Source organism: Jaculus jaculus, chromosome 3 (assembly GCF_020740685.1).
Source record: "Jaculus jaculus isolate mJacJac1 chromosome 3, mJacJac1.mat.Y.cur, whole genome shotgun sequence".
NCBI classification, from domain to species: domain Eukaryota; kingdom Metazoa; phylum Chordata; class Mammalia; order Rodentia; family Dipodidae; genus Jaculus; species Jaculus jaculus.
Window position 1 is genome coordinate 4,452,661 of NC_059104.1, and position 23,798 is coordinate 4,476,458.

Below are 23,798 nucleotides of genomic sequence, written 5' to 3' on the forward strand. Positions count from 1 at the left end.
ATGAAACAAAAGAACAAAGATCTTCAAAGACAAGCATATAACCAACCCCAGCCTACTCCCCAGAGCTTCCCATCTGCTCTTTAGAAAATGTGAGTTTGTAATACAGTTCCAGCTCTATGCTCTTCTTGCCAGAGCAGAAGCCGTAGACAGTAATTGTAAACGGACAAGGCTAGATGACAATGGCATGAGATGATCTGAGGATCCTGTCTCATGTGACTCTGCTCTGGGAGCTCAAGAAATAAAATATTTTAATAAAATCGAAGGTGTTGAATTAAGCTCAAGAACAGAAATAGTAGTTAAGTCTTTTTTCTTATTTTTATTATTTGTGTATGTATGTGAATGTATGTATGTGTATGTGTGTGTGTGTGTGTGTGTGTGTGTGTGTGTGTGTGTGTGTATAGGCAAGTGCATGTTACACTTGTGGGTGGCAGAGGACTACCTTAGAACGTATCCAGTCAACCTGAGTTAGCTGTTCTTCACTGCCCACGTGAAGCCACTTGCAAGGCGGTGCACCTGCCTGTCATCCCGACCACCAATGGCAACAAGAGGGGGAGCCAGGCACACCTAGAAGCAGTGGTTAGACAACTGGAGAGACCCTGCCTCAAAAGGGTGGAAGGAGATCATGTTGGCTACCTCAACTGGTTGAATCAATGAGGTATGGGATCATTGAGAGATACTCTCATAATCAATGAAGTGGCAAACAGAGGGAGACAACAGACATCAACATCTGGCCTCCATGTGCATATGTGCACAGGCACAAACACACGTGCACTCACTAACATCAACTTGTATACACATTGCATGCACATGCATGTGAGAAAAAGGATAATGAACTAGGTATTCAGGAATCAACTCAATAGATAATATCTCTAGCAATGACTTTAACATTCTTAAAACATGAAGCGCCATGCCGCATGTCGATCATCGGTTTAAACATGAAGTTCCACGCAGCATGCCGAGCATTGGTCTTGTACGTGTTGTTCATTCACGTCGATGCATGGCTTCCTCTTGTTGAGAGCCTGAATGAAGAGGAATGGCTGAGTGATTTCCCAAGCCATTCATTAATTTGTATCTGCTTCTCCTGTCATTCTTTATTTCTAGATAATAAATAATTCAAGTCTCTTAATCTTCCCAGATTCAGAGGACCCTTAAACTTCTTGCCTTTAATTATCCTTTTCAAAACCTTTTGCTCTCAGTAACAGACCTTTAAAGCTGAACTAAACAAAACTGAGTACAGTGTTTAGCATGCAGAGCTGACTCGCAGGTTGTCATAATGTTCCCTTTGCATTTTATTATCTTGTTTCAAAGGGTAGAGCACCTTCTAATTAGCTTTTTTAAACCACAACTATCTGTGGAGATAACATTATTTGAACTTTCCACAGTGACCTCTAGCTAGCATTGTAAATACACAGTCAGCTTAGCTTTCCTGAGCTTAAAAAAAATCATTTAAATAGACTTCACAGCTGATGCATTCCTTCAGGAAGCAGAAGAGTCACCATGGCTTGAAACCCAAAGTGATGCTCAAGAGCGTCATTCTCACATAAATATCACACTCAAGACACCACAGGTTCCATTTCACCATCAGTCCAGTTGTGACAGTGAGTGAAAAAGTCATCTTGATGTCAGGGGTCATCCAAGCCTGCGTGGCTGTCACAGGCATTGGTGTTGATGTTGTGGTGTTATCATGATCATAACATGATAGGTGACTAAAGGACACAAAGAGAGTGGAAGGCATGATCCCTCCTGCCCCACACACCTCACTGGGCTCCTGTATTGTGTTACAACTCTATCCTGGACAGCTTGATGTCCAGCACGCTCCAAGCCTGTCCTTCCATAACACTGTACACACACTGTTGGTCAGTGAAGAGACTACAAGCCGGCCCTGGGTGTTACCCTTCTTTCATCCTCCCCATCTTCATTTCAGAGCTTCACTGGAAGGTCTCAATTTCCTGTCTCTTAATTCTCTTTCAAATTCATTCACGTTTCTCCATTTCCAGCTGGGCTGACTCATCACGGGACCCACTTCATTGTTGCTCCTTTCCAACTGCTCTCCAGACATGATCTCACCAACTCAGACCTTTACGTTCCATTCCTATGGCTGAAGTAGTTTAGAAGTTTCAACTGTTGTCACCAGTGTGCACATGAGCATCTAGGTCCCTCCTGGTTGGAACATTCAGGCAGAGAGACAAACATAGACTCAGCTTGGACATTTCAGATCTGAAGATAGGATGCAGTCTGGCTGGGGTCATGACACAGCAAATAGAGAAATGCTGACAGACAGCTCACGTATAGCTGCCACTCGGAACCCCATTCGCAGGGGTATTCTGGGTCACAAATCAAGGAGCCTGCACGGGTGGGGTTCTGTCACAACATCTGGGAAAGAAATGCCATCAGAGGCAGATATAATGGTGGTGGGGATGGTCTGTCATGGATCCTCTGGGAGGTTCAAACATTGAGGAGCATAAGTTGTGTAAGGAGCAGTGGTCAGTGGCCCCACCACTGGGGAGCAGCAGCCTATCACCTATGGGTTGCTGCACAGAATGAGCGATTTCGGGGCTTGTGGTCTGTGGCTGCTCTTGGAGCTGCAGCCCTGCTGACTGTGTTTTCTGTGGGGCTTCCCCAAGAGCTCTCAGCCCAGATCTGCAGGAGCACTTGGAATCACTCAATTTCCACAGCCTCCTCCTTCCCACAGGGTATTTTACTGGTTGGTGGTGTGGTGTCTAACAGCCCTGAGAGCTGTGGGCAGAGTGACTAGTTTCGGCGATGCTCCATTTCGAGAGCAGAGCTCCGAACCTGGCTTCTCTGCTGGGTGATGGACTCAGAGGATACTCGACACTTGCCGCCTGTGGGAGGCGGAGGCGCTCCGTGAGTGGAACCCTGCCTGGCCCACAGTCCACAGAACCACGGGGACAGGCAGCAGGTCCTAAGTGTAGTCCTGAAGCTCACAGCCATCCCTAGACTGAGCCAGCCCTCAGCCCGTGCAGAAGGAACCAGTACCCTGGGAGCAGAGCTCGCCGACTCCAGCAAAGGTTCTCTTCTCCGGAAGTAGAGGACCAGAGAAGGGGCTACCCAGTTTAGTCTGTTTTCACATAATTATAATCTTAGCATTTTTTTTTTAACTTCGGTGCATGTATATTGTGTGTGTGTGTGGTGTATGGCCATGTGTGTGTACAAATGCATGTGGCCCATGTACACATGTGGAGGATGTCAGATGCCTCCTTTATCACTCTTTACTTTATTTCCCTGAGGCAGAGTCTCTCACTGGCCTTGGAATTCAGTCTTTCAGTCTGACCTGCTGACCAGTGAGAGTGAGTTCTAGCAAGACTCCTGCTCTGTCCTCTGAGCGCTGGGGCTACGGCATGTGCAGCTAGTCCCATTTTTATGTGGATGCTGCGGACGGGATTGAGGGCCGCGTGCTTGTACAGCAGGCTCCCTTGCCCACTGGATCCGTGTCTCCAATTCTTTATTTACAAGAAATATTTCGTACTTCTATTTCCCATTGCTCTTATATTTGTCTGAATTTATTTAGGCATATGACTTTGTTTTGAATATAATTTTATCTTTTGCTTTTATATCTTTTTCTCTTGACTCCTTTATTCTTTCTCAACCATGCTTTTTGTTTTTTCATTTTCATGTGGCCTTCTTTTACCTCATTCTTTTATCATAATTATTTTTTACCTTATAGTTTGACCTTACCTGATAGTTTGACCTTAATAGTTTGGCTTACATTATTTTACTACTCTATTTTCTGTGGGAACTAATAGCTTGTAATAGTTGTATTTCATTGGTTTATATTGTATCATTGTATTTGATTTGTTTTAATGGTAGTGTTGTTGGAAAATTTTGTCACCTCTCTAAGGGGTACTAGAGATTGAACCCCTTAAGAGAAGTCTGACCACTGAGAACACCTCAATATGAAGCTAGCAAAGATATCTATCCCAAAAAATACTCAGATCACAAGACAGAAATATAATAAATATGATAGATCAAGGAAATACAACATTAAAAAGTTCACAGCTTTTCAATGGTAGAACCAAATGATATTAAAATGAGATACATTGCCACCAAAGTATTCAAAAGTATACTTTGAATGATCAATGACCTTGAAGAAGATTCAAATAGATGTATTAATGAAGTAGTAAATGCAAGCCTTGAAGGAGAAATTTTATAATCTGCAAAAGAAATTCAGCAAAAGAGATAGACATTCTGACAAGTAAAACAAACTGGAATACTGGAAATAAGACCTCAAATCCAACTAAAAATTGAATAGAGGGACTGTAGTGATTGCTAAGTGAATAAGAGTAATGGCTGCACCAGCAAAAGGACCTACGTTGAGATCTCTTGCACCAATAGAAACTGTATATAGTAGTGTGTGTCTGTATTCTCAGTGCAACTATGGACGATGAAAGGTAGACACAAGAGAATCTCTAAAAGGTAGTGGGGAGGGATGAAAAGGAGAGTGCTACCTCAAACAAAGCAGATTATGAGGACCAATATCCATGGCTGTTCTCGGACCTCCACACAAACATTGTGGCATGTGTACCCTGACGCTCACACCTATATACACACAAATGCATATATATATATATATATATATATATATATATATATATATATATATACACACACACACACACACACACAAGGTAAACACAAACACAAAAGAGTTTTTAAAACCTTAATGATGTTAAAAGCATCATTAATGCACTACATTAGGTAGATTGAAGGCAAGGTTGAGGAATCATTACATTAATAAAATAATAGAGAAAAAATGATAAAGCAATACTGACCACAGCATTCAAGACCTGTGAAGCAGGACTGAAAGACCATGCCAGTGAATCTTTGTTGTAGAAGAGGTGCCTGAAGCACAGAGTAAAAGGATGGGAAATATATTCCATAAAATTCAATAGAAGAAAACTAACAAAAAACCTGAAGAAGAATATTAAATGATTATCCAGGAACAGCAAGAACAGAAGAGATAAAGAAGTCCAAATAGACATTATAGTTGAAATGCTGAAGAGAGCAAAGACTGTCCAAGCTATGTCAGAGGCATGCAAAGTTTCTTTCAAAAGAAAACCCACCTGAAGAACAGTAAACTCAGAACAAAAAAAAAAAGATAGCATGGACTGATATATTTCAAGTCCTGATAAAAAGATCTGCCAAAGTAAATCACCAAATCTAGCAAAGTTGTCCTTTAAAATTGAATCATAAATATAAAGATATCCTATAGGAAACATAAACAAAAGAGATTCATGAACACTAAAACAGCTTTGAAGAAGGTATTTAATGGACTATTATACATAGAAAATGAAGAAAGACACACACACACACACACACACACACACAAAAGTTTGGGAGAGAATAAAACCCTAGAAAATAAAAATATGATTGTAAAGAATCAGACATTACTGACTCACTGAACTAGCAAACCTCTAAGACATAGAAGGGAGAAATTGACACATACTTTCAGTAATAAGCTCCAGTATAAATAGTTTAACCTCCACAATTAAAAGGGACAGACTGGCTAAATGGATTAATAATGAAGATCCAACTACTTACTGTATTCAAGAAACTCACTATGTGGAAATCAGTGTGGAGGTTCCTGAGACAGCAAAAAATAGATTTACCATATAACCTAGCTATAGCACTCCTAGGCATATGTCCTAAGGACTCATCTCACTACCCTAGAGATACTTGTTCAACCATGTTTACTGCCACTCTATTCACAATAACTAGGAAATGCAACCAGCCTAGATGTCCCTCAACTGATGAATAGATAATGAAGATGTGGCACATTTATACAATGGAGTTCTACTCAGTGGTAAAGAAAATTAAAATTTGCAGGAAAATGGATGGATCAGGAAAGGATTATACTTACTGAGGTACCCCACGCCCAGAAAGCCAAATCACATGTTCTCTCTCATGTGTGGATCCTAGCTAGAAGTGGCTGGTCTTCTATGTGAGTAGGACTAAAATTCAGTAGCAGAGGCCAGTAAGCTAGAAAGGTGATATACAGGGAATAGAAGGGGAGAGAGAGGGGACTTAATGGGATGGGTAAGTAGAAGAACAGATTAATGGGGGTTGAAAAGGTCTAAGTTAGGTCAAGAGAAGAGATTGAGTAAAAGAATGGTGGAGGAGGGCTAATCAAAATCTAAGAGTATATAAATATGGAAACCTACATTTTTGGACAATGGAACACTCAGAATCCATAGATTGTTACTGGAGAATTTTCCATGCCAGAGATGAGATACTTTCCTATGAGTTGTTGGCCAGGGAGGTCACTGATACCCCCAACACATTATAGGCCATTGCTGAGGCCCTTGGTTTCCCACCAGGAATAGATGATAGGACCCTACTGCTGAAGACTCCACATACTTGGGCTGGAAGGTCATTGAAAAATCCTGCTGGAACTGACCTTAAAACCTCCTCTGTGAAGACCAGCTGACAGGAAGCTGGAAAAAGCTATGCTGCATACAGTTCAATGGGACAGAGAGAGAGAAATCACCAGTGGAGATACTCAACAGTGGATACTGCAAGCCTTAAATTTGGCCAACCAGGCCAAATGAGCCAATGGGTACAATAGTAGCATGTCTGTTATGGGCAAAACCAACCACTCTCTAACTGGACTGGAGGCCCACTCCATAGGAGGAAATACATCCTTGTTACTGAAAACCTACAGCAGGGGTAGTCATGAGCCCTGTGGGTATAATGGCTGCTGAAGTCTGGCTAAATGTATATACTATGCTCACCAAACTGCCTGGCAAGCACTTCTCTTAATGTTCATACCCATATATTAATGCTACTCTCATTTTTGGTTAGAGAGGCTTCTGTTTTCAGATGGTAGTGACCTTGGAATGACTCAGAAGACACCATGGTGCTGAGAAGAAGTGACAGAGGAGTGCTCAGCACTTAAGTATCTCTACCACATCATCCAAGGCTGAAGGTCCATTGTGGAAGAGGTGGCAAAAAGAATGTAAGAGACAAAGGAAGGGTGGGACTCATTACAATGTGCTCCTCTAGACACAAAATGGCCTGGATCTCCATGACCTCACAGTGCCTGACACTGCCTACACTAGACCACCATAATAGGAGGAAAAGACTGTGACATAAAAATAAAAGAGAGACTGATTGAGAGAGCAAGGGGATATGATAGGAAGGAAGGAAGGAAGGAAGGAAGGAAGGAAGGAGGGAGGGAGGGAAGGAAGGAAGGAGGGAGGGAGGGAGGGAGGGAGGGAGGGAGGGAGGGAGGGAGGGAGGGAGGGAGGGAAGGAAGGAGGGAGGGAAGGAAGGAAGGAAGGAAGGAAGGAAGAAGGAAGGAGGGAGGGATGGAGGGAGGGAGGGAGGGAGGGAGGGAGGGAGGGAAGGAGGGAGGGAGGGAAGGAAGGAAGGAAGGAAGGAAGGAAGAAGGAAGGAAGGAACTCATTATGACAGCAAAGGTCCAGATTCACTGAAAGTGAAAAGACAGAAAGTGTCAGTCCGTGTCAGTGGAGTTTGAAAGCCACCAGGGCTGGCTATACTCCTGTATTATAAAGCAAGCTTCAAGCCAACATTGTTCAGAAGGGATAGGATGATCATTACATATCAATAAAGCAATAATATATGAAAAAGATATGGGCTGGGGAGATGGTTTGGCGGTTAGGGTGCTTGCTTATGACGCCTAAGGAACCACGTTAAACTCCCCAGATCCCATGCAAGCCAGATGCTCAAGGAAGGTCGCACATGCGCACAAGGTGGCACATGTGTCTGGAGTTCGATGTGGCTGGGGATCCTGGCATGCCAATTCTTTTTTTTTTTTTTTTTTTTTTTTAGGTAGGGTCTCACTCTAGCCCAGGCTGACCTGGAATTCACTATGGAGTCTCAGGGTGGCCTGGAACTCACGGCGATCCTCCTACCTCTGCCTCCCGAGTGCTGGGATTAAAGGTGTGCACCACCATGCCCGGCTCGTGCCAATTCTCGCTCTCTCTCTCTATCTCATAAAAAATATCTGCTGGGTTTGCCTCAAAAAAGATATAAAAATTCCAAACTATACATATTCTTTATGTATACATAAAGAGTACGTATAGTTTATATATATATATATATATATATATATATATATGTATGTATGTATGTATGTATGTATGTATGTATGTATGTATATATGCATCTCCTGTATATACACTGAGAAAATCAGAGAGGTTGCAAATGCATAATCTAATAAAATATACCTCAAAGTTCTTAGGAACACAAGAACAACCCATATGGACTTTCCTGGAAAAAACTGAAAACAGAGGTATATCTGGCCCATCTTTTAGCTTCTGGGGATACACCCAAGGAATCTAGGGCCGCCCCCCAGCAGCAATCACAGACTCAGCCCCGTGCCCAGCAACAGACAAGTGCTGGTTGAAAAGGTCGCAAGATCACACATGTGTAATGGAATATTATCATTCAGACATAAAGAAGAGTAAAACCATGCCTTTTTAGTCAATGCATAAAACTAGAGGCCATGGTGTCAAACAACAACAACAAAAACAGCAGATTGGGAAAGACAAATATCAAGTGTGTCATCTAATATGTAAAAATCTGGATTTAAAAAAAAAATCCATGACATAGAAAGGGGACCAATTTGGAAAAGCAAGGGAATTAAGTGTGAATATGGTCAAATACATTACACACATGCATACAAATGTACGTGCAATTTTGTGCAAATACTATGTACAACTATGTGTGCTAATAAAATGGGAAAACCAGAAACTATATCTCAAGAGACCTTCCTTAAATACCCTACTTTAAATTGTTTCTCACACAAACTCTATACTCACGGCACTCATTACCACTATCAATTTCCTTAAGTTACACACACTGGTTGCTGCTACACTTTTCATCCGTGTCTGTTTTCTCAGTTCTGTGCTGTGTTGCACTGACAGGGGACGCTCACGAGGGCAGCTACATTCACTGGGTTATTTCTCATGCATCCTAACCTTTGCGCCTTGCTTAGAAAATAACAGCGACTAGTAAGATTTCATTCAGTAGTAAGTACAGAAATGAATGAGGGAAACAGAAGGAAATAAAACACATATCCAGCTCAGTTGAGCTACAGAGTCCTGTTTGTGTCTCTAAGGTAGCATTAAGTACGAGAACCACAGAAAGAGCAGTCACCTGTCATCCACAGACAACCTGAGAGAGAAGCGCATTAGAACGGCAGATGTCAAGTGAGGATGTGGGTCTGGAACCGTCCAGATACAATGACCAGCCTTTAATAATGCAGTGTCAACATAGCTGTACACAGAGACATATGGTCAGGCCCACAAAACACAGCAACCCCATGCCATTCCAGAAAACCTGAATAAAAGCCACCCGTTGGCTGACAGCAGACACACCTCACTGTGCCTCACTCTCTTCCACCCAGCTGCTTCTCCACCTACGGCATAGGAAGAACAGGCTCACTCACATGAAAGAGCAATCTTTCTCTTAACCGTACTCACTGTTTTCTAGCTCAATATTTCTTACCATAATGATAGCAGTATTAGTGTCCATAATATTCAATAAAATCCTATTGATAAAATAGTAAAATATTGTTAAATTTTAGGTTTACTATCATAAAGACAGAATAGTGATTATGTGTTGCAACCAATTTATATTGTAGAATGGATGTACAAAAGATCTGCAGAACTTATTCTTTGGTATTTTGAGAACTTAAATTAGGAGCCAGGCATGGTGGCACAAGCCATTAAACCAGCAATTGGAAGGCAGAGGTAGAAGGACTGCTGTGAGTTCAAGACCAGTCTGAAACTACAGAGTGAATTCCAGGTCAGCTTAGGTTAAAGCAAGGACCTAATTTAAAAAAATAAATAAATTGCTGGGTACATTTTATTAAAAGCTACTTGAAATTTCCTTTCTAAAAGATTATTTGAAATTATTTTAATATTGAATGGAAAAGCAAACATTTCAGATTATATAAGGAAGTCATAAAAATTTGTATCAGAGAAAATCTGACTTAGCAAATATCAAAACTTACTGTCAAGCCACAGTGATCAAAACAGCATGTCCTAGCCGGGTGTGGTGGCGCACGCCTTTAATCCCAGCACTCGGAAGGCAGAGGTTAGGAGGATTGCCATGAGTTCAAAGCCACCCTGAGACTCCACAGTGAATTCCAGGTCAGCCTGGGCTAGAGTGAGACCCTACCTCAAAAAACCAAAAACCAAAACAAACAAACAAACAAAAAACAGCATGTCCTGAACTAAGGAAACAGATCAATGGATCAATGCAGCTCATCAAAAGCCAGGTGTGAATACACTCAGGAATCCAATGAGCAACAGCTTTCAAATGATGGCATGAGTGCAGGAGGAAATGGCCTCCACCTATCATTGGACATGCACCTTAAATGCACAAAGATTAGAGCTTAAAACGGTAAAGATACATATTTGGAATCAGATGTAAACGACACATGGTGAGGCTTTAAGCAAATAATCCACAGAGCAACAGATGAATGTACAGTCCACCAAAGAGGGGCTGACATGTGTCTTAGTTGGAGGCACTTGCTTGCAAAGGCTGCTGGCCTGGGTTTGATTCTCCAGTACTCAAGTAAAGACAGATGCACAATGCGACACATGTGTGTGGAACTCATTTGTGGTGGCAAGAGGCCCTGGTGCACCCAGATATTCTTTCTTTCCCTTTCTCCTTCTCCTCTCCCTCTCTCTTAAATAATGTTTTTTTTTAATATTTTTATTTATTTATTTATTTGAGAGTGACAGACAGAGAGAGAAAGACAGGTAGAGGGAGAGAGAGAGAATGGGCGCGCCAAGGCTTCCAACCACTGCAACCGAACTCCAGACGCGTGCGCCCCCTTGTGCATCTGGCTAATGTGGGACCTGGGGAACCGAGCCTCGAACCGTGGTCCTTAGGCTTCACAGGCAAGCGCTTAACCGCTAAGCCATCTCTCCAGCCCAATAATGTTTTTTTTTTTAAATTAAAAATGTACACAAGGATTAAAAATCCACAAAAAAAAAAAATAGAGAGACCTGGTCTTCTATATCTATATCAGTAGGATTAATTCACAATAAACACCCAAACAGACAAGAGATCAAGACAGAAAGACTATTTTTGGCACATGCCTAAACTTTATCTTTCCTTATATGAAAGATTCCACAGAGCTGATAAGAAAAGAGGTAAAATCCAATGTAAGTTAATGAAAATGGATTTAAACAAATATGGCTAGTTAAAAATGTGAGAAATCAAGTAGTCTGACAAAATCCAGAAACTCCCAAGAAACTGTTTCCAACCCTGAGGCCACAACAGGGGAGGAGAGAGGCCCTTTGAGCCTGGCAAAGATGCAGTTCATGGGACTCTGAGACACTACAGCTTAGAGGGAAAACCATCCCGTGCCATTCAAAAGATCCAAGCCCCACGTGCCATTTAATTCAGCTCCGGTCAGTCCTGGCTTGACTATGATGCCATAGTGGTCATCCATGAGAGTTTAGTAAGTGCTGTGGATACAACCCTGCCATTCAATATCAAGAAAGAGTCCTCAGACACATTATCACTGTCAAGAAGAGATGACTCTATTATGAAGGAAGAAAGGAGAGTGGCAGAGGAGAGGCCGTCCAGGCGAAAGATATGTACTGAAGAAAACAGTTGGTGTTTCAGGCTGTAGGGGAGGAGGTCCATGGATATCTGGAGAGGGGTCGGGAACATGTGCTAAGAAGGGAGCCAGCAACTGCGGGAAGTGGAGCATCACTAAGGAAGGAGAAAACCTGAGGTCCTGGGATGCAAACATGGGGCAGGTGTGAAGTCAGACATCACCTGAAGTAAGGGGGAAGTTCTGGTGTGCTCTGAGCCTCACAAACTGAGCTCTTCAATGTGGATTCAGAGAGTATGATGTGCTCAGCAATGTGAGTGGTTGGGATGGTGAAAACGGGGTGAGGGGATGACATCTCATGTTCAGGAGTCTTTCCAAGTGTAGCCATGAAATCACAGAAATAGATTGGACTCAAAGGCAGAGTGAGAGTTTGAATGCATGGAGTCTAGCCCTAAGGGATATTAGGGGAAAGATCCCCACGACGTGTGGAGAGCAGCTTGGGCTCTGGATGCTTGTGCTGTTGGTGTTTGCTGGCTGTTGGATGATGTCTCTCTGCTTGGATCGCTGGGAGTGAGCCAGCTTTTTGTGTAATTGATGCTGCTTCCCTGGAATTTGTACGACTGAAATAAACCCTTCCCTCCTGCAGGCTGCTTTTGCTTGGCTGTTTGTCCCAGCAATGTGAAGCTGACTGCAACAGGGAGTAAGGTGGGCCGACAAGCTCCCTGTTAACTCGGGGATGGTGGAGGCAATCCAGTGACATAGTAGGAAAGGGTAACGGAAGAGAGTGAGGAGAGCAGGCCTGGCGCTCTGCGTGGCGGTGGGCATGCACACAACCACACAGGGGCCCCTGGACAGGGAGCAGCCTGTGAAGGAGGTAGGAGAGCAGGCTGTCACTCAGCAGAATGGCAGCTATGAGGACGAAAGGCTAGACATGGGGGGAATGTAGCTTTGTGTCATGTGGTAAGTAGAAGTTTCCTCTCACAGCACATTCCTGGCAGTTGGGAGTATTATAAGCTTGGATAATATCCAGTATAAATAACTCTAACCTGCCTCCCTTTTGCAAACAGTACTGCTTGAGTCCATGTGCTTAGATGAGAGCAGGAGGACAGAGACACTGGCCAGTTTATTTATGCATTCATTCATTCACGTGTGGGGAGAGGGGTGGTGGTTTGAATGAAATGCTCCCCATTGGTAGACCCTTGTATTTGCATACTTGACCCCTAGGTGGTGATACTGTTGAAGGAAGTTGTGAAATCTTCAGGAGGGGAAGCCTTGCTGGAGGAAGTGTGTCACTGGGGGCAGATCTTGAGGTATCACTGCCCCGCCAAGCTGGCTGCTTCCCCTCTTTCTACCTCCACCTTGCTAATGTGATGATATGACACCACTTTCTCGAACCAGTCCAAGCTTTCTCCATCACGGAGGACTCTACCCCCTGGAACGGCAAACTGAAAATAAACTCTTTCCTTCCTTAAGCAGCTTCTGGTCAGTTATTTTGGACCAGAAAATGAGAAAGTAATGGATAAAGCTCCCACACACTAAAAGGAAATGCAGTCTGGGAAATCCTCCTCCATCTGAAGCAACCTTTACCCTGTGTGGTGGTTCGAATCAGATATCCCTCATACACTCATGAGTTTCGAATGCTTGCTCCGTAGTTAGTGGCATTTTGGGAGGTGAGCCTTGCTGGAGGAGGTGTGTTGTTAGGGATCGACCATGAGGCTTATGACCATATAACATGCCACCAAGTGAGTTGGCTCACTTTCTTGCTGCTAGTGTACACTTGATGTTGGCAAGGAGGTGATACCCAGCCTCGGCCCATGCAAGACGTTCTCCTGCAACCATGGAGAGTGTAAGCCAAAATAAACCCTTTCCTCCCACAAGTTGCTTCTGGTTGGGTACTCTGATTCAGCAACAAGAAGGTAACTATCACACACTGTGATCTGTGATTATTATAAAAAGAAAAGAAAAAAGAACTCCTCTTGGTGAGGGGTCCTCACATTTCCATCTTGTTGTAGTCACCCTTCAAGATGCAGCAGAGCAGTCTTTCTAGGACAGAGAACACCCATTGGCTGCTCAAGCCACAGTAAAATCCAACTTCTCAACCTTGCATGAAATTATACTATTCTCCCCACGCGCACCACCAGAAGTTGGGGAGAATAGTCATGGGTTCACTTAGAGCTAAGGAACTGGGTGAATCTTTGGTACACACTTCTTAATAATGTTCATAAATTCATCAGGAAGATTTTTCTCCCACCATCTGGGACATGCTCATTAACAGAAATTATTATTTTATTATCAATTCATTAATTCTGGGTTTATTCATTTCTACTGTCCATTTCTTTTAAATATATTTTATTTATTTGAGAGAAAGAGGCATACAGAGAGAGAGAGAGAATGGCCGTGTTAGGGCCTTGAGCTACTGCAAAGGAACTCCAGATGCATGTGCCCCTTGGGCATCTGGCTTATGTTGGACCTGAAGAATCGAACCAGGACCCTTTGGTTTTGCAGGCAAATGCTTTAATCGCTAAGCAATCTCTCCAGCCCTCTAGTGACCAATTTTAAGAATTATGTCCAGTACTTCCTTCCAATGGTTTGAAATACAAATAATTCAATGAAACCAAAGTAAGACAACACAAGGAAAGCTAGCCTCATCCAATGTTTGGTGATCAAGAGTGCCCTGAACGCCTCAAGTCCGTGTCACTCTGCCCCTCTGTGCTGGGGCTCCTACTTCATGGCTGCCACCTACCAGGTGTATTCATCTTTTGCATAAGCATTGGGGTTCCCTGTAAAAATGATGCAGAGGGTTTCAGGAATCCCTTCTGCAGAGTCCAGACAGCAAAACTATATGAGAATCAGTTTAAGAACTAGCACTATATATATCAGTAAGTTAATCTCCCCACAAGTTAAAGATTTAAAAATAAGACTGTTTGACATGTCCTAAGTATTCTAGGTCCACAATTTTCATCAATTAAAGAGACAGTACACAAACTTACATGCTCATTTGTGCAACCTTCTTGGGGTTAAAGGCAAGCTAGCAGCATGCTTTTAGAAATCCTTTTTAGCAAGGCATTTTATTTCAATAACCATATAGCTATCCTCTTTGTATACATTCTCTACCAGAAATAACAGAAAGACAAATATTTCCTTTATCCCAACCATATTAATTTTTTCAGTCTCATTTTGGATGAACTCAACATCCACTTAAAAAACTGTTCTGTGATCATGGGACATAATTAACATTGTGATGTCCTTTGTCAGCAAAACCTCAATCCTAACAACAACAACAAAAAACTGTTCTCTAAAAAAAAAGTCATCTATCACTTTAAGATCATAATATAAATGTACAGAAGTTTGCAGAAGTGCTATAAGAAAAGAATTCCATCTAGCAAGCCACATTTGCTATAAATATGTCTTCCTCTTCCTCATTACTATCCAGAAAGGGTTTACGTGCAAGTCATGCCTAGGTTGGAGCATCTTGTAAAATCTGAGCATCCAAGAAAGCCTTGGTGAGCCTGTGAGAATGCTGCAGGCATCCTACTCTACGTACGAGCATCTGTGTATGGGGCTGGGTGCAGAGTCACTGCAAGGTGAATGAAGCAAGGACAAAAGTTCACAGTCAAGGCTACCCTGAAGATGGAGCTGAGAAGGTCAGCATGGCATCAGACCTCAGCAGGGAATCTCAAGACTAAAGTGAGCCTCTGGGTGACTTTAGTCATGGATTAGCTAAGTAAGTTTTAACCACTTTATCCAAATGTCCTAATACCATAAATCGTCCTTACCCAACAGCTTTCTATGTATTGATTTATCCCCATCCTCCTTTATGATTGTTCCTGGTATCTTTTATATATGCTAATGTTTTACAGATTTTTATATTATAGCAATTGGCCAAGAACAGAATTATTCTACAATTTGAAATAAGAAGGTCATATATTCAGTCTGGGAAAAAAACAAAAAAAAACAAAAAAAAAAAAACCTTTAACGTCACCAGTTCGTGTCACTCATCAAGATGTGGTACCCCAGAACACACCTGTCTGAATTTTGGCATCTGCCTAACATAACAGTTTGAGAAGAGAAATAACCACCCCACAAAGCATGCGGCTTACTTACAGCACTTGATAAAATGATAGTGAGACATCTTTCCACCTCAGGCAGGAATCCTGCTGCGGTTCCAGCATCCTCTTCTGCTACAACTGTGATCCCCAGGAAATGCATAATTTAGGGTCTTCACTCAGGTAACAGTTTACCACGGAATGCATTATTGAACGGAGCCTAGGATCCATGATCTTGCAAAAAGCTTCAAACTCATTCTCATTCAGCAGCTGGTGCTCAGAGCAGCCTCCCTCCAGGGTGGGTTTGAGCCACAGCCTGTGCACGTGCTGCCCAAGCGCTCTTGATTGACAGGCTCCCAGAGCCACTTCCCCAGCACCCCCGCTCCGATGGGTGCTCACGTGCGGCCGCCCGAGCTCCGTGGAGGTGCACTGCAGTGCGCCTCCCCTCCTGCCTGCCCAGGGCTCTCAGAAGGCAGTGGGCTGAGCCGGCCAGTGGGCAGCAGGGAAAGCCCCAAGCACGGCCAGCGCTCATCGTCCATCAGCCACGCGGGACCGCAGCGGGGCTATTTTTAGTTGCCACCAGTTGCTGTGTGTGAATAAGAAATTGACAGCAGAGGCTCAGAATAGTCCCTGAGAACGGGAGACACTTTGATCTGCTGGGAGAGCCGGCGTTGCCTCCCACAGCTCATCTCTGTGGTTATCTGTGCAGCATGCCAAACTGAAATCACCCACCAAAAGCTTGTGAGTGCTTGCTTTTAAATTTTAGCATTTTGTTAACCCTGCAGGCTGCAACGAATTTAAGTGCATAACATAACCCATCCAATGAAAGAAGCCTGAACTGAAATCAGAAAGAAACACATGCTCTCCTCACCACAGGTACTACCATAAAAATAAATATCATTCACTTAACAGCCATGTTAGAGAAGGTCACATTTAAGTCATGGACAAATAAAAATTGTGTTTTTTTTTTTTTTCTGGCAAATCAATACATTTTACGACGCTCTCTGAAAATGCGTAGTGCTAGCCAGGGGTTTATGTTTCTGACTTTGAGGGTACTGCTTCTGCTGTTACATGCTCACATCCTTCTGCGGAAGAGCCTGGATTCCCACACTGAGACATACTCAAAGAGTTGTATGTTTATCAAACACGATTCAACACTGAAGCAAGCCCACATGGCAAGGGGTCACAGCTGCCCCCCTTACTGAAGAACATCCTAGCCATTTTAGGCGCACGTCAAAGAACAAGTTCAAGTTTTCCATCAGAAGAGCCCGAGTTCAAATCTGTTTTCCACCACTTTCCAGAGTGTCAACGTACATGAAATTTTTACCTCCTAAAGCCTTGATTTCCTGTGACCCCTAGAAATAAAGCACATAAAGATTACAGGCCACGGGGAGCTGGCTCAGCAGTTAAGACATTTGCCTGCAAAGCCTAATGACCGGGGTTTGATTCCCTAGGACCCACATAAAGCCAGATGCACAAAGTGACCCATGAACTTGGAGTTCATTTGCAGTGGCTAGAGGCCCTGACATGCCCATTTTCTCTCTCTCTTCTCTCTGTGTCTTTCTGCTTATAAATAAATAATTAAAACTATTTTAAAAAGCAGCTTGTTTAATAATAATAATAATAAAGATTCTAGCCCATACTGCTGGTGCTCAGTGAAATGCGAACATTAAAATTGACAAGAAGGAGCCGGGTATAGTGGTGTACACCTTTAATCCAGCATTCAGGAGGCAGAAGTGAGAGGATCACCTTGAGTTTGAGGCCACACTGAGACTACATAGTGAATTCCAGGTCAGTCTGAGCTAGATAGAGACCCTACCTTGAAAATTCTTTAAAAAAAAAAAAAAGAAGAAGAAAAAGAAGGAAAGTGGTTTACCTTGTGTCCCATGACCACCTGCACACACTGACTTGTTTCCTCCAGAACCAGGAAGGTGTTCAGCTGTCTTCCATAAATCCGATTCTGAATTTGTTCATTCATGTAACAGTGCACTACAAACAGTCATTGTCCCCCACGCCTTACAAATGTGTTGGGTGCTTTTCAGGAATAAAGGTATGTCCACAGCTGGGGAGACAGTTCAGAGAGTAAAGGGCTCACTTTGCAAACTCAAAGACCCAGGTTTGCTCTCCAGTGCCCCTGTCTCACAGTCAGTCATGGTGGGGCACACCTGTAATCCCAGCCTTAGGGGAGGCCGAGGACTGTGGGCCAGGCTGGTCAGCCAGTCTAGCCTATGTAAAAAGCATGAGGCCATTGAGAGAATATACAATCGGAAACGTGGACCCTAAAATGACCCCAACCACAGTGCTCTGGGGAGTTAAAGTGGACATGCTGACACCCTTACAGGTCTTAGAAACGCTGAGAATCCACCCCATCTGCACGAGCCGTGTGCAATGGAATTTTCCCACTATACAAGGTCCTTGTACATGTCACTATTTGGAAACCAGACATTCATATTCTAATCATGTACAGAATTATGTTCAGCCACATAGAAAAACATCTTCACATTTATATCATCATTAAACAAAAATTAGTTACAAATGTGCCATTAATATGGCTGGAAAACAGACCTGGTTCTACTAAATGTGCTTCCTTAACAAAGTGGGGAAAAGCAAATGGAAATTTATTAAAATGTCTTGATCCTATGTGTTTCTCTAAAAAAATGCAATCAGTGTTAGGCCACCACATGTAGTTCCTTTGAAGCTGATGTACTTTTGTATGTATACTTTATTTATTTACTTGCAAGGAGGGAGGTGTGGGAGGCAGGGACAGGGAGAGGCGCGGGAGAGAGAACGGGCACCAGGGCCTCTTTACCACTGCAAATGAATTCCAGATGCACGGGCCACTTTGTGCATCTGGCTTTACGTAGGTATTGAGGAATTAAACCCAGAACGTCAGTAAGCAGGTGCTTTGACCACTGAGCTATTCCTCCAGCCCATGTTTTGAGGACACTGTCCAAGGGGATGCTCATAGTTGTCAAGGATGGAATAGTATGCGCTCTCAAGTCATCTGTGTTTCAGAGTTGGTCATTAAAGTACAAAATTAAAATCATGCATTTGAAAGGAGTAGTTTGCCATTGCTAGAAAGCTTACCAACTAATAAAGCACAATTATTTTACTATTTTAAGAATTATTACAATATAATATTGTTCTCAATGGAAATGCCATACATTATATTAACCAAGTTTTAAAAGCTAAGAATCTTTTCTTTTATGCACCAAACAGCTGCTCACTATTTACACTATTTCTGATACAAATGCATGTGGGTTTTTTTTCCTTTTAAATGTTAACATTATTATATGTCAGAGTTTTCTCAAATAAGCATAAGCTATTCTACAACAAAATAAGTAGGAAACTAAGATGGGTATAGTACTATATGAGAATTCAGCAACCTGCTTGGGAGGTATAGATGAAAGGACATGGGGTGAGATACCTCTCCCCGGTTCTATTCTGCATCCAGTTTGAAGACTGTACAAATGGCTTAGTTTTCTAGTCTTTTGATAGACCATTAATCAGTAGTTCCTGCATTTTCACACCATACTAAGTGATAGAATTAAGACCCATGTCCTCAAACTTCACCGGTGGCAGAGTGTGTACACTCAATGAGTATAATGGTTAATATTGTATTTTTTTTTCTTTTTGGTCACTATCAACTTGACTTGATTAGAATCATCTAGGATATATTTTAACAAGCATCTTGAGGCCATTTCCAGAGAGAAAGGCTTAACTAAGGAGGAATAACTGAATTATAATTTTAAGTTGCTCCAATAAAGGCTTACATGCATGCAATCACACATACACACATACACATCACACACACACACACACACACACACACACACAAACAAACACATGCACACACACATTAGTAAAATTACATGAAGCCCCAGACACAAGCACAAGCTTCATTCCATGTTTTAATTGTCTCTTTGGGACATCTGGTAACCCATATTTCAATTTTTTTTCTACTTGAATTGAAATGTTTTGATTTCTAGTGAGAACCAATTAAACTATCTATGAAAGAACATTTCTACTTTTTTATTTGAATGCCAAAACCCACTTTGAAATCACTCCAGTGTATGTGTTACAAAGAGACAGAAGCACTGTCCCATTTTCAGATGCCATTTCACCTCACTAGAGTTTGACCTTGTACCAGAGTTTGCTTATTATAACCTCAGTGAAGCTTGACCTTGAATGTGAGTTTGCTCATTATAACATCACAGGTAATGTCAGTTGAGTGCTCCTGAGTGAGTGTGCACATGTGTAACATGCAGGTAAGCATGTGCAGAGGGCATGGTCTCTGTCTTGTTCTTCAGTCACTTTGAGGGACTAAACAGCCTTCAGTTTACTGAAAATAAAATTTGGGGCAGTTACTTGTAGAACACTTCCTTCACACCGACCCAACTGATGTACATTGACCTAGAAAGCATACATATGCCTCTTTAGTTGGATCCATCTTTTTTAACTGACCATAAGTAAATTTAGTTTTAAAAAAAAATGTGTCTGTCATTTTTTCTTTTTTATTTATTTATATTTTTATTGACAACTTCCATAATTATAGATGATAAACCATAACAATTCTCTGTCCCCAACTCAAAGGAGCTCACTATGTAACTGTGTTCATCTCAAATTTATGACATTCCTTCCTCAGCTTCCAGAGTGCTGGGGTTATAGGTATGTGCCATCAATGCCTGGCTTCAGTCATACTTTTTGTTGTTAATTTCTTTTTTTTTAATAACTTAATCACCCATACACTTGCCTATATACACACAGGGCTACATATTCAATTCTCATATAGTCTTTGAAGTTCATTTCAAGTCCATTTAACCTACACATTTATTTGACTTAAATTCACCTCAGACTTCTGTGAACTTGGTATTTCTCTATTCCTCATACCAATCAACCCAATTTTTCAAATACAACATTATGTTTCTTTGTGTCCAATGAAAGCCTCTTTCATGCTGGGTAATTAGTTATTTGAGGCTCAGACATTGATTTTTCCTTTTTTCCTCTGAAGCCATAATGGGAGAGCCAGCTGGTACATTCTGTGGGTCACTTGATGTCTTGAGGAATATTCTAATACAGGAAATAATTCAGGATAATTGAGTGCAAATAAGTTTTGAGAGAAAAGGAGAAAGGAGAGGTAAAGTAGAAGACAGATCTGTCTTCAGGACAGCACCTACATTCAACAGACTACTTGATGTATTTTACTTTTTAGAGAGAGAGCTAGAGCAAGAGCGAGGGAGAGAGAGAGAGAGAGAGAGAGAGAGAGAGAGAGAATTGGGACGCCAAGGCCTCAGCTGCTGCAATACACTCCAGACGCTTGGGTCACCCAGTGGGAATGTGCACCTTGCGCTTGCCTCACCTTTGTGTGCCTGGCTAATGTGGGGTCTGGAGAGTTGAACATGGGTCCTTAGGCTTTGCAGACAAGCGCCTTACCCACTAATCCATCTCTTCAGCCTTTGCTTGACTTTTAATATGCAGTACGGCTTGTCTCCTTTAACCTATTCAAAAGGCGATTTGGGGTAAGTTTGATTTCCTTTTTTCTAAATGATTCCCAAGCTGCAGATTCCCCCTAGGGCCATAATAAATAAAGTGCAGACGGTAGAGAGATCTCTAAATTTTAACAATATTGTAAGTGATCTGGAAAAGAAATACACTATGAAACATCTAAATTGAGAAATGCTATAAAATTGCTTATTACTGTTATTAAATTTTTATTAAATCATTTTAATTGATTTAATTTGTTAAATTATTATTGTTAGTATATTATTTCCTCAAATGTTATTATGTTATCTCCTCATCAGTGGGATGCAGTTCTCCATAAGTGTCACACTTCCTTGCGTCTGTACTGTGTGGCCATCAGGTAAAAGCTTGACAACGTGGGTAGATTACATGGTGAACCAGCATTGCAAGACAGAAAGAGCACGTGGCTCTGCAATGTGGAAAGCCGGCTCCTCAAATGTGTCTGTGGTGCAGAGTGCTGAGGCTGGAGCCTGCCTCCCTTGAGTCTTCCCTCCGTTCTTTCTCCGTGGTCGAGAGCAGGTGGGTCAAACTCTCACAAGGGCCCAGGCTCTTATTTGGCCTCCTCCCGCGCGGCAGTCCTGCTGCGTGTGCGGGATGATCCCGCTTTCCCTGTTCTGCTCTGCGAGGACGGGCACGGGAAGCCAGAGACAGGATGCTGTGAGCAGAACGTGCTCTTCTCTCCGATCCAGGATGCAAACTCACGCCTTCTGCTAGTCTCCCTCGACTCTTTGTCTTGTGCTCCCCAGCTCTTTCTCTTCCTTCTTCTCTTTCCTCATTCACCAAATGCTCAAAGAGGCATTTTAGGGACCTCAGAGGAAAGAAACAAGTTAATCCTGCTGGCACTGGGTTAGACTCGTGACACTGTGGGAAGACGCTGTGTCCCATCTCTATGGCCCCTCACTACTCCACCTCTGGAACCGTCACTGGGGATGGCCCAGGTCTACCACTCCCTAAAGCCAAATGACCTGCTTGAAGTCCATTTTCTTAGGTGAAGAATAAAACTATAATGCTCACAGTTCAGGGTCCTCTATACACAAGTCAACCCTCAGCAAGTATTACCAATGGCTTTCTTATATATAAAAATCTGCCCCTAGATGTTATACAATCCTAACATTGTCTCTGTATTAACGAAAACATTTATTTTATAGATTTATTATTATTTAGAATTATTTCAAAGCAGGAAGTTGGATAATTATTATATATGTAATTTTCCTTCTTGATAAGACCAAAAGCACTCCAGGGAGGGAGGGGGCAATTTGGCTCACAGTTGAGGGAGTGCAGGGCAGGCAGGTGGCTGAAGTGTGAGGTAGTCACACTTGTGTTCAGTCCGGAAGCACAGTAATGCTGAATGCTGGCATTTCCCCTGCTTCCTCCTTTATATCCAGCCAATGGGATGGCACCACCCACAGTCCAGGTGGGTCTTTCCTTTCAGGTAAACCCTTCTGGAAATGTCCTTACAGATGCACCCAAAGATGTGTCCCAGGAGATGCTAAGTTCCCTCAAGTTGATAATCAGGATTAACCATGGCAGGTCCTGTGCAATAAGGAATCAGAGCTACACTATTCCCAGTGGGGCTTACAAAGACTGTGTGTACAAGGAAAGATATACAGAAAAGAAAAGAAGAGGGGACAGAGGCAGTAAACTAGGAGATCGATGTCCAGGCATCAACCCTCTCCTCTCTCCCCTGCTCCGCTCTTCTGGGTCAGGTGGGTGTGACTCCTAGATTCCTGTCTCCCCTCTGTTCCTTCCCACTGTGGCAGGACTGGCCAACCTGATTTACTGCTGAGACACCCTGCCTCTGCATCTCACTGCAGGTGACTGTGTCCCATGTGCACCTCCTCTCCAGAGGCTAATGTGATGATGCTAATACCAAGATGCTCACTTTCACACCAGGAAGTAAACATCAGGACAGAAAATACAGGATGGAGAGCCAGCGTGCCACGAATGTAAACAGAAAGGAAGTGTTAGGAAGAGATTTACAGGCAGGACAAAAGAGTTTACCAAGGACAGTGTAATGTCACTTAAAATGAGATTTAAGATTGCAAAAAGGAATGCCATTATTTCTATGTAAGCGCTAAGCACTTTTTTTAATGAAAGAGAGACAGAGAGACAGAGAGAGAGAGAGAGAGAGAGAGAGAACTGGTGCACCAGGGCCTCCAGCCACTGAAATCCAACTCCAGGCTGTTGCGCCACCTTGTGGGCTTGTCTACCTTTGTGCTTGCACCACCTTGTGCATCTGGCTTACATGGGACCTGGGGAGTAGAATGTGCATTCTTAGGATTGCAGGCAAGTGCCTTAACTTAACCACTATGCAATCTGTCTAGCCCAGAACTAATCATTTAACAGACATTTTTAGTGTGTTAACATATCATAACCATTAACAATTATATTTAAGCTGTTAATATTAAAGGGATTATTTTCAGACCACCATAGAGAACCCTGATGCACACCACTAAATCCCAACACATACGTGTTAATTAATTGGTTCAAGATAGGATGTGGTGTGATGACTGTGAAGAAATGTCTGCAAAATGAAAATCTCTCATGAACCTCATGGGGATGCATTGAAAACATTCAGTTTATGTCTTGATTCATTTCCATGAAGTTCAAAAAGGCAAAGATGATTTATTATGGCATGAACAAGACAGTGGACAAGAAGCTCTAGGTCAGCATAA

The 23,798-nt window shown here is 42.5% G+C and overlaps 1 protein-coding gene across 4 annotated transcripts in view; it reads right to left on the reverse strand.

Moving 5' to 3' along the window:
• Myo16 (myosin XVI) overlaps nucleotides 1–23,798 on the reverse strand; it is a 524,203-nt gene that overhangs the window by 407,567 nt on the left and 92,838 nt on the right. The window contains exon 1 of one of the 4 annotated variants that reach the window (XM_045145894.1): nucleotides 15,662–16,257. The exons of 1 other annotated variant lie outside the window; for it this stretch is intronic. In XM_045145894.1, the coding sequence (XP_045001829.1) occupies nucleotides 15,662–15,689 (28 nt within the window). In that variant the 5' untranslated portion in view covers nucleotides 15,690–16,257. Of the gene's footprint in view, nucleotides 1–15,661; nucleotides 16,258–23,798 lie in introns of those variants that run through there. 2 more of the 4 variants (XM_045145893.1, XM_045145892.1) reach the window with 2 other exon arrangements.